Genomic DNA, 17375 nt, shown 5'->3' with positions numbered 1-17375 from the left:
CTCTGTGCCGAGCCGGAAGAGGCAGGCCCGCAGCTGGGACTTTTCAGAACCGTACACTCTGTGCCGAGCCGGAAGAGGCAGGCCCGCAGCTGGGACTTTTCAGAACCGTACACTCTGTGCCGAGCCGGAAGAGGCAGGCCCGCAGCTGGGACTTTTCAGAACCGTACACTCTGTGCCGAGCCGGAAGAGGCAGGCCCGCAGCTGGGACTTTTCAGAACCGTACACTCTGTGCCGAGCCGGAAGAGGCAGGCCCGCAGCTGGGACTTTTCAGAACCGTACACTCTGTGCCGAGCCGGAAGAGGCAGGCCCGCAGCTGGGACTTTTCAGAACCGTACACTCTGTGCCGAGCCGGAAGAGGCAGGCCCGCAGCTGGGACTTTTCAGAACCGTACACTCTGTGCCGAGCCGGAAGAGGCAGGCCCGCAGCTGGGACTTTTCAGAACCGTACACTCTGTGCCGAGCCGGAAGAGGCAGGCCCGCAGCTGGGACTTTTCAGAACCGTACACTCTGTGCCGAGCCGGAAGAGGCAGGCCCGCAGCTGGGACTTTTCAGAACCGTACACTCTGTGCCGAGCCGGAAGAGGCAGGCCCGCAGCTGGGACTTTTCAGAACCGTACACTCTGTGCCGAGCCGGAAGAGGCAGGCCCGCAGCTGGGACTTTTCAGAACCGTACACTCTGTGCCGAGCCGGAAGAGGCAGGCCCGCAGCTGGGACTTTTCAGAACCGTACACTCTGTGCCGAGCCGGAAGAGGCAGGCCCGCAGCTGGGACTTTTCAGAACCGTACACTCTGTGCCGAGCCGGAAGAGGCAGGCCCGCAGCTGGGACTTTTCAGAACCGTACACTCTGTGCCGAGCCGGAAGAGGCAGGCCCGCAGCTGGGACTTTTCAGAACCGTACACTCTGTGCCGAGCCGGAAGAGGCAGGCCCGCAGCTGGGACTTTTCAGAACCGTACACTCTGTGCCGAGCCGGAAGAGGCATGCCCGCAGCTGGGACTTTTCAGAACCGTACACTCTGTGCCGAGCCGGAAGAGGCAGGCCCGCAGCTGGGACTTTTCAGAACCGTACACTCTGTGCCGAGCCGGAAGAGGCATGCCCGCAGCTGGGACTTTTCAGAACCGTACACTCTGTGCCGAGCCGGAAGAGGCAGGCCCGCAGCTGGGACTTTTCAGAACCGTACACTCTGTGCCGAGCCGGAAGAGGCAGGCCCGCAGCTGGGACTTTTCAGAACCGTACACTCTGTGCCGAGCCGGAAGAGGCATGCCCGCAGCTGGGACTTTTCAGAACCGTACACTCTGTGCCGAGCCGGAAGAGGCATGCCCGCAGCTGGGACTTTTCAGAACCGTACACTCTGTGCCGAGCCGGAAGAGGCATGCCCGCAGCTGGGACTTTTCAGAACCGTACAGTCTGTGCCGAGCCGGAAGAGGCATGCCCGCAGCTGGGACTTTTCAGAACCGTACAGTCTGTGCCGAGCCGGAAGAGGCAGGCCCGCAGCTGGGACTTTTCAGAACCGTACACTCTGTGCCGAGCCGGAAGAGGCAGGCCCGCAGCTGGGACTTTTCAGAACCGTACACTCTGTGCCGAGCCGGAAGAGGCAGGCCCGCAGCTGGGACTTTTCAGAACCGTACACTCTGTGCCGAGCCGGAAGAGGCAGGCCCGCAGCTGGGACTTTTCAGAACCGTACACTCTGTGCCGAGCCGGAAGAGGCAGGCCCGCAGCTGGGACTTTTCAGAACCGTACACTCTGTGCCGAGCCGGAAGAGGCAGGCCCGCAGCTGGGACTTTTCAGAACCGTACACTCTGTGCCGAGCCGGAAGAGGCAGGCCCGCAGCTGGGACTTTTCAGAACCGTACACTCTGTGCCGAGCCGGAAGAGGCAGGCCCGCAGCTGGGACTTTTCAGAACCGTACACTCTGTGCCGAGCCGGAAGAGGCAGGCCCGCAGCTGGGACTTTTCAGAACCGTACACTCTGTGCCGAGCCGGAAGAGGCAGGCCCGCAGCTGGGACTTTTCAGAACCGTACACTCTGTGCCGAGCCGGAAGAGGCAGGCCCGCAGCTGGGACTTTTCAGAACCGTACACTCTGTGCCGAGCCGGAAGAGGCAGGCCCGCAGCTGGGACTTTTCAGAACCGTACACTCTGTGCCGAGCCGGAAGAGGCAGGCCCGCAGCTGGGACTTTTCAGAACCGTACACTCTGTGCCGAGCCGGAAGAGGCAGGCCCGCAGCTGGGACTTTTCAGAACCGTACACTCTGTGCCGAGCCGGAAGAGGCAGGCCCGCAGCTGGGACTTTTCAGAACCGTACACTCTGTGCCGAGCCGGAAGAGGCAGGCCCGCAGCTGGGACTTTTCAGAACCGTACACTCTGTGCCGAGCCGGAAGAGGCAGGCCCGCAGCTGGGACTTTTCAGAACCGTACACTCTGTGCCGAGCCGGAAGAGGCAGGCCCGCAGCTGGGACTTTTCAGAACCGTACACTCTGTGCCGAGCCGGAAGAGGCAGGCCCGCAGCTGGGACTTTTCAGAACCGTACACTCTGTGCCGAGCCGGAAGAGGCAGGCCCGCAGCTGGGACTTTTCAGAACCGTACACTCTGTGCCGAGCCGGAAGAGGCAGGCCCGCAGCTGGGACTTTTCAGAACCGTACACTCTGTGCCGAGCCGGAAGAGGCAGGCCCGCAGCTGGGACTTTTCAGAACCGTACACTCTGTGCCGAGCCGGAAGAGGCAGGCCCGCAGCTGGGACTTTTCAGAACCGTACACTCTGTGCCGAGCCGGAAGAGGCAGGCCCGCAGCTGGGACTTTTCAGAACCGTACACTCTGTGCCGAGCCGGAAGAGGCAGGCCCGCAGCTGGGACTTTTCAGAACCGTACACTCTGTGCCGAGCCGGAAGAGGCAGGCCCGCAGCTGGGACTTTTCAGAACCGTACACTCTGTGCCGAGCCGGAAGAGGCAGGCCCGCAGCTGGGACTTTTCAGAACCGTACACTCTGTGCCGAGCCGGAAGAGGCAGGCCCGCAGCTGGGACTTTTCAGAACCGTACACTCTGTGCCGAGCCGGAAGAGGCAGGCCCGCAGCTGGGACTTTTCAGAACCGTACACTCTGTGCCGAGCCGGAAGAGGCAGGCCCGCAGCTGGGACTTTTCAGAACCGTACACTCTGTGCCGAGCCGGAAGAGGCAGGCCCGCAGCTGGGACTTTTCAGAACCGTACACTCTGTGCCGAGCCGGAAGAGGCAGGCCCGCAGCTGGGACTTTTCAGAACCGTACACTCTGTGCCGAGCCGGAAGAGGCAGGCCCGCAGCTGGGACTTTTCAGAACCGTACACTCTGTGCCGAGCCGGAAGAGGCAGGCCCGCAGCTGGGACTTTTCAGAACCGTACACTCTGTGCCGAGCCGGAAGAGGCAGGCCCGCAGCTGGGACTTTTCAGAACCGTACACTCTGTGCCGAGCCGGAAGAGGCAGGCCCGCAGCTGGGACTTTTCAGAACCGTACACTCTGTGCCGAGCCGGAAGAGGCAGGCCCGCAGCTGGGACTTTTCAGAACCGTACACTCTGTGCCGAGCCGGAAGAGGCAGGCCCGCAGCTGGGACTTTTCAGAACCGTACACTCTGTGCCGAGCCGGAAGAGGCAGGCCCGCAGCTGGGACTTTTCAGAACCGTACACTCTGTGCCGAGCCGGAAGAGGCAGGCCCGCAGCTGGGACTTTTCAGAACCGTACACTCTGTGCCGAGCCGGAAGAGGCAGGCCCGCAGCTGGGACTTTTCAGAACCGTACACTCTGTGCCGAGCCGGAAGAGGCAGGCCCGCAGCTGGGACTTTTCAGAACCGTACACTCTGTGCCGAGCCGGAAGAGGCATGCCCGCAGCTGGGACTTTTCAGAACCGTACACTCTGTGCCGAGCCGGAAGAGGCAGGCCCGCAGCTGGGACTTTTCAGAACCGTACACTCTGTGCCGAGCCGGAAGAGGCATGCCCGCAGCTGGGACTTTTCAGAACCGTACACTCTGTGCCGAGCCGGAAGAGGCATGCCCGCAGCTGGGACTTTTCAGAACCGTACACTCTGTGCCGAGCCGGAAGAGGCAGGCCCGCAGCTGGGACTTTTCAGAACCGTACACTCTGTGCCGAGCCGGAAGAGGCATGCCCGCAGCTGGGACTTTTCAGAACCGTACACTCTGTGCCGAGCCGGAAGAGGCATGCCCGCAGCTGGGACTTTTCAGAACCGTACACTCTGTGCCGAGCCGGAAGAGGCATGCCCGCAGCTGGGACTTTTCAGAACCGTACAGTCTGTGCCGAGCCGGAAGAGGCAGGCCCGCAGCTGGGACTTTTCAGAACCGTACACTCTGTGCCGAGCCGGAAGAGGCAGGCCCGCAGCTGGGACTTTTCAGAACCGTACACTCTGTGCCGAGCCGGAAGAGGCAGGCCCGCAGCTGGGACTTTTCAGAACCGTACACTCTGTGCCGAGCCGGAAGAGGCAGGCCCGCAGCTGGGACTTTTCAGAACCGTACACTCTGTGCCGAGCCGGAAGAGGCAGGCCCGCAGCTGGGACTTTTCAGAACCGTACACTCTGTGCCGAGCCGGAAGAGGCATGCCCGCAGCTGGGACTTTTCAGAACCGTACACTCTGTGCCGAGCCGGAAGAGGCATGCCCGCAGCTGGGACTTTTCAGAACCGTACACTCTGTGCCGAGCCGGAAGAGGCAGGCCCGCAGCTGGGACTTTTCAGAACCGTACACTCTGTGCCGAGCCGGAAGAGGCAGGCCCGCAGCTGGGACTTTTCAGAACCGTACACTCTGTGCCGAGCCGGAAGAGGCAGGCCCGCAGCTGGAGGGCCTGGCTGTTTTTACAAACAGCACAAGGAGCCTCCTGGCGCCGCCTCAGCAAGCTGTAAGCACGGCCTACCCTACCCCAGCTGAAGGCGCGCTCAGCCGGAACTGCACAACAGGCTGGTCCCTTTTTGGATTCCAGTAGGCAACGCAGCTGCCATGGACTGAAACAAGCACTCCGGGCTTCCACTTTAAAAAATAGATTATATGACTCGCTCTAGGTCACACCAAAAGTATCTTTTTAAGTCACTCCATCGTTGCATTTTTATTTGATGGATAATAACATAAATTTATCATTTCTCAGGCAACGGCAAGAAGTCTTTAACCTCAGAGGGAGACTTGCCACACCCTACCTAGCACTCACATTTATATCTACCGCCATCCCTGAAGCAGATTCAGTGCACGGGCGTCAATTTAAGATCAAGAAAAGAAGAGCCAGGGGAACAGGCAAACCCCTGGGCCTTACTGTCGACCACAGGCTGACGGTGGTGGGGCGGACACTGCGGGACAGGTTAGAAACAGCGTTATAACCCAATTATAATCCTGGTAATAGGACCATAATTCATACTCGATGTGTAACACAGAACTTAGGAAAAAGGGGTCCTCGGTAAAGGAAAACTAGATCCTAAATTCTCAGAGTTTTAGGCCTGATTCCAGAACTAGGGTCCTGATCTAAGGCAAACAGATGGAAATGCAATCAATCAGAACCACCACGCTTAACAGAGCTATGTCGCTGTGTGTGTGTGTCTGTGCATGTGCGTGTGTGTGCGCGTGTGCATGCGTGTGTGTGTACGTGTATTTAAAATATCTGGCCCAGTGCATAACCTTTAAAAACCTTAAATAACATGTAAGTAAACTGAAAAGGAGCCCTGGTGGCTCACTGATTAAGCACTTGGCTACTAAGCCAAAGATCAGTGGTTCGAACCCACCCAGCTGCTTTGTGGGAGAAAAGACCTGGCGATCTGTGCCTGTAAAGATCACAGCCTAGGAAACCTTATGGGGCAGTTCTACTCTGTCATATGTGACGGGGTCCTCATGAGTCAGAATCTACTCAACGGCTCACAACAACTAACCTAATCTCAGAGTAGTTTTTATTCAGGTAATGAAGCAGTTTTAGAAAATCCTCATGTATCATATTTTCAAAGACAGAAACAAATACAAAACCTATGCAGGGAAATGGCATTTCTTCTAAACGGAGATGAAGAAGGATAAGCATTCTTGAAGGGTAAGTACAGGAAACACTTTGATGACAGAAAGTGGTTCCTAAAGGTGCCAGATAAGAGGTAGAAAACCTAGTTCAAACATAGGGCTTCCCCGGAAGGCAAATCTAAAAGGGAACAAGGATTTATATTTATTTTACAGTTTTATTTATTTTGTTGTTGTTGAGGCTATACAGAGCAAAACATACACCAATTCAACGAGGGTTTATATCTTTAAAGACAGGGAAGTACAGACAAAACCTGAGTATAAATAAGCCTGTGGTGGTGGAATCGTTTTGAAAAGTGGAACTGAATCTTGAAATTCAAGTAAAAAGGGACTGAATTAGTCTTGAGGACTTCTCATAACTCCACCACCAACGCAGAGCAACCAAAGGCCACCTGTCACATTCAGATCCTATGAAAGACACCTGATGGCTTATTTCTAGGTTCCCAAAGAATCCCAAATCCTAAAACAAGGTAAATTCTGAGCTGGAGAAGAGAGTCAGATAGTGAAACCATCTGTTCATTCTAGTCTGATCATTTACACAAAGTCCTGACCGCTTTTCTGTGACATCTTTTCCTGCAGGGTGCTAGCCAGAGGGGATGGAGCTTTGTGATTCCCCAAGGATTCCTGGGCTTCAGGGCTCATCCAGCTGGTTTTCGAGAGTATGTCACAGAGCGTCAATAACGTCAGCGACCTATGCTTGTTAGGTTAGGTTCCATCGAGTCAGTTCCAAATCATACTGACCCTATAGGACAGAGCAGAACTGCCTGATAGGGTTTCTAAGGAATGGCTGGCTGGATTTGAACTGCTGACCTTTTTGGTTAGCAGCCATAGCTCTAAACCACTGTACCATCAGGGCTCCATGCCTGTTATAATGGTCATCAAATAATAATACTTGCTGTTGTTAGCTGCCATTGAGTTGGTTTCGACTCATAGCGACCCTATGTACAAAATAACGAAACACTGCCAGTCCTGTGCCATCCTCACAATTGTTATGGTTGAGCCCATTGTTGCAGCCACTGTGTCAATCCATTTGGATAAGGGTCTTCCTCTTTTTTGCTGACCCTCTACTTCACCAAGTATGATGTCCTTCTCCAGGGACTGGTCCCTTCTGATAACATGTCCAAAGGACATGAGACAAAATCTCACCACCCTCACTGGTAAGGAACATCTTGGTTGTGCTTCTTCCAAGACAGATTCCATTTGTTCCATCTCCGGACACTCCATGGTATATTCAATACTCTTCGCCAACACCACAATTCAAAGCCATCAATTTTTCTTCTGTCTTCCTTATTCACTGTTCAGCTTTTACATGCATATGAGGCAATGAAAACAGCATGGCTTGGGTCGGACGCATCTTAGTCCTTTAAGTAACATCTCTGCTTTTGAACACCTTAAAGAGGTTTTCTGCAGCAGATTTGCCCAATGCAATGTGTCCTTTGATTTCTTGACTGCTGCTTCCGTGGGCATTGATTGTGGATCCAAGTAAAATGAAATCCTTGAAAACTTCACTCTTTTCTTCGTTTACCATGATGTTGCTTATCAGTCCAGTTATGAAGATTTTTGTTTTTTTTATGTTGAGGTGTAGTCCGTACTGAAGGCTGTGGTCTTTGATCTTCATCAGTAAGCACTTCAAGTCTTATTCACTTTCAGCAAGCAAGCTTGTGTCATCTCCGTATTGAAGATTATTAATGAGTCTTCCTCCAGTACTGATGGCCCATTCTTCTTCACAGAGTCCAGCCTCTCGGATTATTTGCTCAGCATACAGACTGAATAAGTATGGTGAAACAATATAACCCTGACGCACACCTTTTCCTGACTTTAAACCACGCAGTATCTCCTTGTATTATTCAAATGGCTGCCCTTGGTCTAAGTACAGATTCCTCATGAGCACGATTACGTGTTCTGGAATTCCCATTCTTCACAATGTTATCCATAATTTGTTACGATCCACATAGTCAAATACCTTTGCATTGTCAATAAAACACAGGTAAACATCTTCCTGGTATTCTCTGCTTTCAGCCAGGATCCATCTGACATCAGCAATGATATCCCTGGTTCCATGTTCTCTTCTGAATCCAGCTTGAGTTTCTGGTAGTTCCCTGTCAATGTACTACTGTTAACCGCTTTTGAAAGATCTTCAGCAAAGTTTTACTTGTGTGTGACATTAATGATATTGTTTGATGATATCTGCATTCTGTTGGGTTACCTTTCTTTGGAATGTGCACATATATGGATCTCTTCTAGTCAGTTGGCCAGGTAGCTGTCTTCCAAATTTCTTGGCATTGATAAGTGAATGCTTCAGCAGTGCATCCGTTTATTGAAACATTTCAACTGACATTCCATCAATTCCTGAAGCCTTGTTTTTCGCCAATGCCTTCAGTACAGCTTGGTCTTCTCCCTTCAGTACATTGGTTCTTGATCACATGCTACCTCCTGAAATGGTTGAATGTCAACTAATTCTTTTTGGAACACTTACTCTGTATGTTCCATCTTCTTTTAATCCTTCCTGCATCGTTTAATACTTTCTCCGTAGAATCCTTCAATATTCCAACTCGAGGCTTGAATTTTCTATTCAATTCTTTCAGCCTGAGAAAGGCCGATCGTGTTCTTCCCTTTTGGTTTTGTATCTCCAGGTCTTTGCACATGTCATTACAATATTTTGTCTTCTTGAGCCACCCTTGGAAATCTTCTGTTCAGCTCTTTCATCATTTCTTCCTTTTGCTTTAGCTACTCTACATTCAAGAGCAACTTTCAGGGTCTCTTCTGACATCCATTTTGGTCTTTTCTTTCTTTCCTGTCTTTTCAATGACCTTTTGCTTTCTTCCTGTATGATGTCCTTGATGTCATTCCACAACTCACCTGGTCTTCGGTCATAGTGTTTGAGTACTTAGTGTTTGAGTATTATTGGTACATATATGCAATAGTACTCAGCCACAAAGAGAAATGACATTCTCATATATGCTGCAACATAGATGAACCTTGAAAACATTATGCTGAGTGTAAGAAGTTAGTCACAAAAGGACAAATATTGTATGGTCTCTGATATGAACTACCTAGAATAAGCAAATATATAGAGAGATCAGAGTTTAATAGTGGTTACCAGGACAACAGGGAGGGTGGACGGTGGAATCACTGTTTAGGAAGAAGCACTGGGCTTTTGTTTATGGGGATGAAAACCTTCGCAAAGGACACTGGTGATGGTTGGACAACCTGACTGATGTAATTGATCAGCCTCATGAAACTGCATATGTAAAAAATGTTGAACTAGCAAATGCTGTGTTACCTACATTTTTACAACAATAAAAAAACACTGACTGCATGTCAAGCACTGTACACATCACAGCAGCTCTTTACCCCTCACAGTAACAACACTGGCTTTAGTGATGTAGACACAGAGGTTGGGGAAAATAAACTCCTTGCCACGGCAATGAGTGAACGGTGGAGTGTAGATTCAAAGCCACATCTGTCTGACATTAAGACCAGTGCCCTGAACTACTGCATACAAAAACTTCTGCAGATACAGTAGCCCCCCAAAAGATAAAATACTTAGGGATAAATCTAACCAGAGACATAAAAGACCTATACCAAGAAAACTATAAGACATTACTGCAAGAAACCAAAAGAGACCTACATAAGTGGAAAAACATACCTTGCTCATAGATAGGAAGACTCAACATTGTAAAAAAGTCTATGCTACCAAAAGTGATCTATAGATACAATGCAATTCCGATTCAAATTCCAAAGACATTTTTTAATGAGATGGAGAAAGAAATTACCAACTTCATATGGAAGGGAAAGAGGCCCCGGATAAGTAAAGCACTACTGAAAAAGAAAAACAAAGTGGGAGGCCACACACTACCTGATTTTAGAACCTATTATACCACCATGCTAGTCAAAACAGCCTTGTACTGGCACAACAACAGACACGTAGATCAATGGAACAGAATTGAGAATCCAGGCATAAATCCACCCACATATCAGCAGCTGATATTTGACCAAGGCCCAAAGTCACTTAAATGGGGAAAAGACAGTCTCTTTAACAAATGGTGCTGGCGTAACTGGATATCCATCTACAAAAAAAAATGAAACAAGACCCATCTCACATCATGGACAAAAACTAACTCAAAATGGATCAAAGACCTAAATATAAAATCTAAAACGATAAAAATCATGGAAGAAAAAATAAGAACAATGCTAGGAGCCATAATGCATGGCATAAACAGTATACAAAACATTGCTAACAAAGCACAAATACCAGAAGAAGAACTAGATAACTGGGAGCTCCTAAAAATCAAATACCTATGCTCATCCAAACACTTCACCAAAATAGTAATAAGATTTCCTACAGACTAGGAAAAACTTTTTAGCTATGACATTTCCAGTCAGCATCTGATCTCTAAAATCTACATGATATGCAAAAACTCAACAACAAAAAGACAAATAACCCAATTAAAAAATGGGCAAAGATATTAACAGGCACTTCACCAAAGAAGACATTCAGGTAGCTAACAGATACATGAAGAAATGGTCACGATCATTGGCCAGTAGAGAAGGGCAAATCAAAACTACAATGAGATACTATCTCACTCCAGCAAGGCTGGCACTGATCGAAAAAACACAAAATAAATGCTAGAGAGGTTGTGGAGAGACTGGAACACTTACACACTGCTGGTGGGAATGTCAAATGGTACAACCACTTTGGAAATTGATTTGGCACTTTCTTAAAAAGCTAGAAATAGAACTACCACATGATCCAGCAATCCCACTCCTTGCAATATATCCTAGAGAAATAAGAGCCTTTATACGAACAGATATATGCACACCCATGTTCACTGCACTAGTGTTTACAATAGCAAATAGATGGAAGCAACCACGGTGCCCAACAACCAATGAATGGATAAATAAATTATGCTATATTCACAAAATAGAATACTACACATTGATAAAGAACAATGATGAATCTGTGAAACATTTCATAACATGGAGGAATCTTGAAGGCATTATGCTGAGTGAAATTAGTCAGTTGCAAAAGGACAAATACTGTATGAGACAACTATTATAAGAACTCAAGAAATAGTTTAAACTTCGAAGGCCAGAGTAGCAGGGACAGGGGTCTGGGGACCATAGTTTCAGGGGGCATCTAAGTCAAATGGCATAATAAAATCTATTAAGAAAACATTCTGCATCCCACTTTGGTGAGTGGCTTCTGGGGTCTTAAACACTAGCAAGCAGCTATCCAAGATGCATCAATTGGTCTCAAACCACCTGGAGCAAAGGAGAATGAAAACTGATGAAAAATATTGAAGATTCAAGGTAATTATGGGCCCAAGAGACAGTAAGGGCCACATAAACCAAAGACTACATCAGCCTGAGATTAGAAGAACTAGATGGTGCCCAGCTACAACCGATGACTGCCCTGACAGGGATCATAATAGAGGATCCCTGATGGAGCAGGAGAGCAGTGGGATGCAGACCTCAAATTCTCGTAAGACCAGACTTAATGGTCTGACTGATTCTAGAAGGACCCTGAAGGTTATAGTCCCCAGACCTTCTGTTAGCCCAAGACTGGAACCATTCCCAAAGCCAACTCTTCAGCAGGGATTGGACTGGACTATAAGACAGAAAATGATACTGGTGAGGAGTGAGCTTCTTGGCTGAAGTAGACACATGAGACTATGTGGGCCACTTCTGTCTGGAGGGGAGATGAGAAGGCAGAGGGGGACAGAAACTAGTTGAATGGACGCGGAGAATACAGGGTGGAGAGAAGGAGTGTGCTGTTTGATTGTAGGGAGAGCAACTAGGAATATATATAGCAAGGTGTATATAAATTTTTGTACGAGAGACTGACTTGATTTGTAAACTTTCACTTAAAACACAATAAAAATTAAGAAAAAAAAATAGCAATAGAAGATCTTGAAATACCCAATCAATTAAATTAAAGAAATAATCACGGAATTCTATGAGCAAGTTTGTAAAAACAAGAGAATGAAAGTATCATCAACAATTCCCTGTGGAGCAGCCAGAGTCCACGGACCTGCAGGGGCTGAAGCACCTGCCACCTTGCCTGTGACGGCCAGAGCAGAGCAGAATCTGGCTCTCCATGTGGCCAGGGGAGAGAGTCTTCAAAGCGGAGGTGCGCGAGGGGCCTGCCTTGTCAGAGGCTACATGTGCGTCTCGGGTGTTCCTTTAGGGGCTGGTGGGCCAGACAAGCAGGCTCCCAGCCCCTGTGTCCCGGAAAGCCAGTAAGGAAAAGCGAACCAACAAGTCCCCAGCAGGAAAGGCTGAGGCTGGTGCTCTGAGGTGGATACTAGCTCACGGCTTATACCTCACAGCCCGAGTTCATGCCATATTCTAAATGTGATCGACGATACTATTTTAGATAGTAGGGATAAAAAAAGACTAAAGAGGTTTATGCTCTGACTAGCCCATAAAATGTAACTGGACCCCAATTATTCTAATATTTGTGAAAGAGCTGATTCCTTTAAACTACTTCTCTCAGAAAATAAATAAATAAATAAAACCTTTTGCAGGAGAGCCCGCTCCCTACTCCTCAAGTGGTGGGCAGGCACGGGGCACAGAAGGGTGAAGGCTGGGAGAGGGGCAGATGGACACTCCCAACGGCGGCTAACACTGACCAAGTGTTTACCAAGTGTCAGGCTCTGCTCCCCAAGTTTTCCATGAATTAACTCCTTCAGTCTTTACAAGAGCCAAATGAGGCCGGGATGACATGAAATTAAGGGTTGATGCAGTAGGATAAATCTGGTTGTTAGCGTGGGGTTTCCAATTTTGTATACTCACCTATCTCATCAGCTACATGAAACGGTACACTAACAACAACACAGAAGGTAAGGTGATAAACTCAAAGTGAAGGATAGTCCTGTGAATGAACTGATTAAAAGGATTGCCCTTTAAGCCGCCCCATGAATTGGTCCCATTGTTGGGTAGTCTAAGCACTAGGTGGTGGTGTGTTAGCTGCTGGCCAGTCAATTCTGACTCACAGCAATCCCGTGTGACAGCATGGAGCTGCCCCGTAGGGTTTTCTCGGCTGTAATCTTTAGTGGAGGAGATTTCCAGGTCTTTCTCCCGTGGAGCCACTGGATGAGTTTGAACTGCCAATCTTTCAGTTAGCAGAAAAACTCAAAACCAAACCCATTGCCACTGAGTTGATTCTGACTCATAGAAACCCTACAGTAGTGAGCTCTCAGGTGTTGTGCCAGCAGGGCTCCTTTCTTAGGCGGAGCATGATGCTTCATTTCTTCCAAGTTTGGGAAAAGACAGTGAGAAATGAAAGCGGAAGATGCCTGGGAATGTCTATGACAACTCTGTCAAGGTATTTTTTTGTACCCTATCTTACAAAGGAGCGGGCACAGGGGCTCAGTTAGTCAGAATACTAATAAGGACATTTCTCAGGCATTTTCTTATGGAGAAACGACTCAGTTTCCGTTTTTATTTATGCGATCTGTTTTCCTCCCCCTCAGGGGAAGCTCTTACATTATTTCAGACAGAAAAAATATTCTAGGGGAAAGGAGATTTAAAAAAATTGATTTTAGGATTGGATTCTAACAACGAAACGCTTTCTCCTTCAGGCATTTCCCTCTCAAGTTTCATCTACGTCACTAACACCACAAATGACCCCTCTCTCCATCCCCACCTTCCTAAAAGCATAGACAATCCAGTTTGAAGATTTAAATGATAAATTAACTTAAGGGTTAAATGAAAAGCAGACAGTACCATGTACTGTTAGGTATTAATGAGGGTTTTGGAACCTCTGTTTTAGAGGAGCCCTGGTGGCACAGTGGTTAAGTGCTCAGCTGCTAACCAAAAGGTTAGCAGTTCAAACACGCTAGCTGCTCCACGGGAGACAGACATGGCAGTCTGCTTCCATAAAGATTTCCCCACTGCTGTCGAGTCGATTCCAACTCATAGTGACCCTATAGGACAGAGTAGAATTGCCCCACTGGGTTTCCAAGGAGCAGCTGGTAGATTTTGGTTAGCAGCCACAACTCTTTAGTACTGTACCACCAGGGTTTCTCCATAAAGATTCACAGCTTTGGAAACCCTATAGGGCAGCTCTACTCTGTCCTGTAGGCTCATTAGAAGTTGGAATTGATTCGATGGTAGTGGGTTTGGTTTTTTGTGGGTATTTTAGAGTAAATCAAAGAATTTCAGTCATTTAAGTATCACAAAAAGGAAAAAATATTCAATGCAGAGACTTGGGTTTTAAAATTCTAATTCACAAGTTTGGGGCATTGGGCAAATATCTGATTGAAGGTACTTTGAGAGTTCACCCAGTGAGAAGCAGGTAAGAGATATTACCGATGCCGGAGATAGCACCAAAGAGATCTTTGTGCAGGTTGTTATCCAACGTGTTGCCAGACTTCTGTGGTGTCACTAATGGGTTCGCAGCTGGCAAGCTAAGTGACTCATCCTTCACAGTCTGTCAAAGGGGGAAAAAGAAGAAATAATCAAAGATGATTCAGAAGGACTCATCAAATGTTCTTGGAAGTGTGAGGGTAAATGTGAGCACAAGACAGAACAACCTGACATGCTAAGAACTCCTGAGTGGGAGAAGCAGCCACACTGTCATGTGTGGAGAGGGAAGATGGCAGATGGATCCAAGCAGGGCAAGGAGGGAAGAGGACACAGAATATTTCAAGCCTCAAAAAAAAAAATTTTTTTTTTACATTCTATAAAGCCATTGTTTTTCTTTCCCCAGCTGCTCTTGCATCTTTTCCTATCCTGAATTCTAGGTTTAGATTATTTCAGGGTATTTTTTCCTTCACAGAAAGCCTCACATTGTCTCTCTAACTGGGACATGGATGCTCTCCCAAACGAGCAACAGTGAATTACAGCAGTACCAATTAAAAATCTCCACAAGTTTAAAGCTTCATGTGAGCTCCCAATCAGTGGAGAAATTATACTAATTTTGAAGTTGATATGTCAAAACTGGGATATCACTTTGTAGTGAGTTCATTTATTTATTTTATTGTGGTTTAGATGAAGGTTTACAGAGCAAATTGGTTTCTCATGGGATAATTAATACAGATATTGTTTTGTGACATTGGCTGCCAACTCCATGACATGGTCACTTTCCCCTTCTCGATTTCTGGTTCCCCATTACCAGCTTTCCTGTCCCCTCCTACCTTCTTGTCCTTGCCCCTGGGCTGGTGTGCCCATTTAGTCTTGTCTTGTTTTAAGGGCCTATCTAATCTTTGGCTGAAGGGTAAACCTCGGAGGTGACTTCAGTACTGAGGTAAAAACATGTCTGGGGGCCATACTCTTGGGGTTTCTCCAGTTTCTGTCAGACCAGTAAGTCTGGTCTTTTTTTGTGAGTTTGAGTTTTGTTCTACATTTTTCTCCAGCTCTGTCCAGGACCTTCTCTTGTGATCCCTATCAGAGCAGTTAGTGGTGGTAGCTGGGCTCCACCTAGTTGTGCCGGACTCAGTAACTTTATTAAAAATTACTTTAGTTTAATAATTGAAAAGCCTCATGCAATTCATGGAAACCGTAAATGACAGTGATAATGCTCTGACAAAGCTGAATTGTAAGATGACAGCAAGAATCTTTTCAAATCACAAGATAAATCAGCATGTAATCAAGGATTGAGTAAAACCTAGAACAAACTCCAACCGAAAAGTTTTGAGATAAGTCCTGAGGTCATCCTTCAGGGAGCTTAATTTCCAACGCCATCTTTAAATGGTTGCTCAAAAAAAAAGACAGTATCAATTAAGGCAGTCAGTTCTTGGAGGGTGTGACCTCATGTAACTCACTTGATATCCCTGACATTCACTAGAACTTGCTGATTTTACAGACAGGAAGAAAATACAGCTCAAAGAGGTGGCTTGTCCAAGACTGCTTAGTATATCACCCTCAGAGCTGGGCTGAAAACTGAGCTTTCATGACAGACAGGTTCAGGCTACGCTCTTGTTTACCACCCTCTGCCTCTGCCTCTGTCTCCCCTCCACCCCATATACTTTTGTTGAATGCACAAAGGAAGGTGCTGAGATCTTACAAGATACTGGCCCATCAGGGAGCACGCATGTTTCAACAAGAGCTTAAAAAGCGTCCTGACTGGTCGCACCTGAGCCAGACGTGCAGTTTATCAGGAGCACTGCAGGTGATTATGGTTTCACTGGCAAAAACGAAAAGGAAGGATGTGTCTACATGACTCTGCTTACGTACACTGCCGGGGTTCACAGGGAAGGGTGACACATCCCTCACATTGATCCGCTGGACATTTTCAATAAGCAGACCAAACAGAGGTAGGTAGAGAGTGGCTATCCTTGCTTGATGGCTCTGAAACAAAGACAATTTGTAAGTTTTCCCATAACTGTGAGTATTTAATGACAGCCTGAGTTGTCACTGGTCATCATCTTTAGTTAGATCCTTCTTGTAAAGACGGACATTTGATTTTATTGCTTAAATTGGGAAAAGTCCTAGTGCTGTACCACGAGTTTTCCAATTGGTTGTGTTCTTTATATTACCTAAAATAAAGAATGTTTCTTAATTCCTATTTCCTTCCACTGGGAACCACTCACCCTTGAAGCGTATCTGTCATCAAAAGAATGTTTTATCAGCAGGTTCTTGAGCACGCTGATGGCAATCAGACGGACTTCTCTAAACTCCTGAAGAGCAGTCCCCACCTCCCTCAGCAGTAGCCCCACCAGGAAGTGGTTTCTGCAGAATTCATCTGTTAGCGAGTAATCAAGCTGGAGATCTGAAAGGACAGAGACTGCTTTCATCAGAGTGGAGGTGACACTGTTTGAATAAAATAGAAACCAAAGTCCCTTCTGCACTCTTCCCAACCTGTGTGTCCCAGCAAATGATCAGACTTGGCTTCAAATATGAAAGGGTTGGTTATCTAGACAATTGCTCTACTTCTCGACACGCCTAACTCGAAAGTGAGAACAGAATCTGAACACAAGTAATCACACTGGCTTGTGATTTTGGAACACCCTGCATTCTACATAATTATTAAGTTAATTAATAGTTTTAGTACCAATTTTTATAATCAAGAACAGCATATGTTACATTACTAATGTAATTTGTTACTGACGTTAAGTTAAAAAAACAAAGTTATTGTTCTAATTAATAGGATTATAGAGGAGTAATTTCTGCATAACAAGTATGTAATTAAAGAAAGAAAATAAATACACAGTCTATTAACAAGTTCTTTAAAAAAAAAAATTTTTTTTTTTTTACTGCAGGAATTCCATGTATCCATTTACTGGTCATAAGAGCTCGGCTGCTAACCAAAAGGTGGGCAGTTCAAATCCACCAGCCGCTCCTTGGAAGCCCTGTGGGGCAGTTCTCCTCTGTCCTATAGGGTCGCTATCAGTCAATCTACTCGATGGCAACGGATGTTGGATGCCTA

The 17375-nt window shown here is 47.4% G+C and overlaps 1 protein-coding gene across 19 annotated transcripts in view; it reads right to left on the bottom strand.

Moving 5' to 3' along the window:
* Positions 1-17375, bottom strand: part of DOCK9 (dedicator of cytokinesis 9) — a 345105-nt gene that overhangs the window by 73171 nt on the left and 254559 nt on the right. For all 19 annotated transcript variants that reach the window (XR_010318170.1, XM_064269962.1, XM_064269966.1 and 16 more), the window contains 3 exons: positions 16540-16718; positions 16184-16297; positions 14318-14438 (listed from right to left, as the gene is read on the bottom strand). Coding sequence is in view for 18 of the 19 variants with exons in the window: in XM_064269962.1 (XP_064126032.1) it covers positions 14318-14438; positions 16184-16297; positions 16540-16718 (414 nt within the window). In the remaining variant the exon portion in view is untranslated. The remainder of the gene's footprint in view (positions 1-14317; positions 14439-16183; positions 16298-16539; positions 16719-17375) is intronic.

This window comes from Loxodonta africana, chromosome 17 (assembly GCF_030014295.1).
Source record: "Loxodonta africana isolate mLoxAfr1 chromosome 17, mLoxAfr1.hap2, whole genome shotgun sequence".
Lineage (NCBI taxonomy): Eukaryota > Metazoa > Chordata > Mammalia > Proboscidea > Elephantidae > Loxodonta > Loxodonta africana.
The sequence above is the reverse complement of the archived record's forward strand: the minus strand, read 5'-3'. Positions and strand labels throughout refer to the sequence as shown.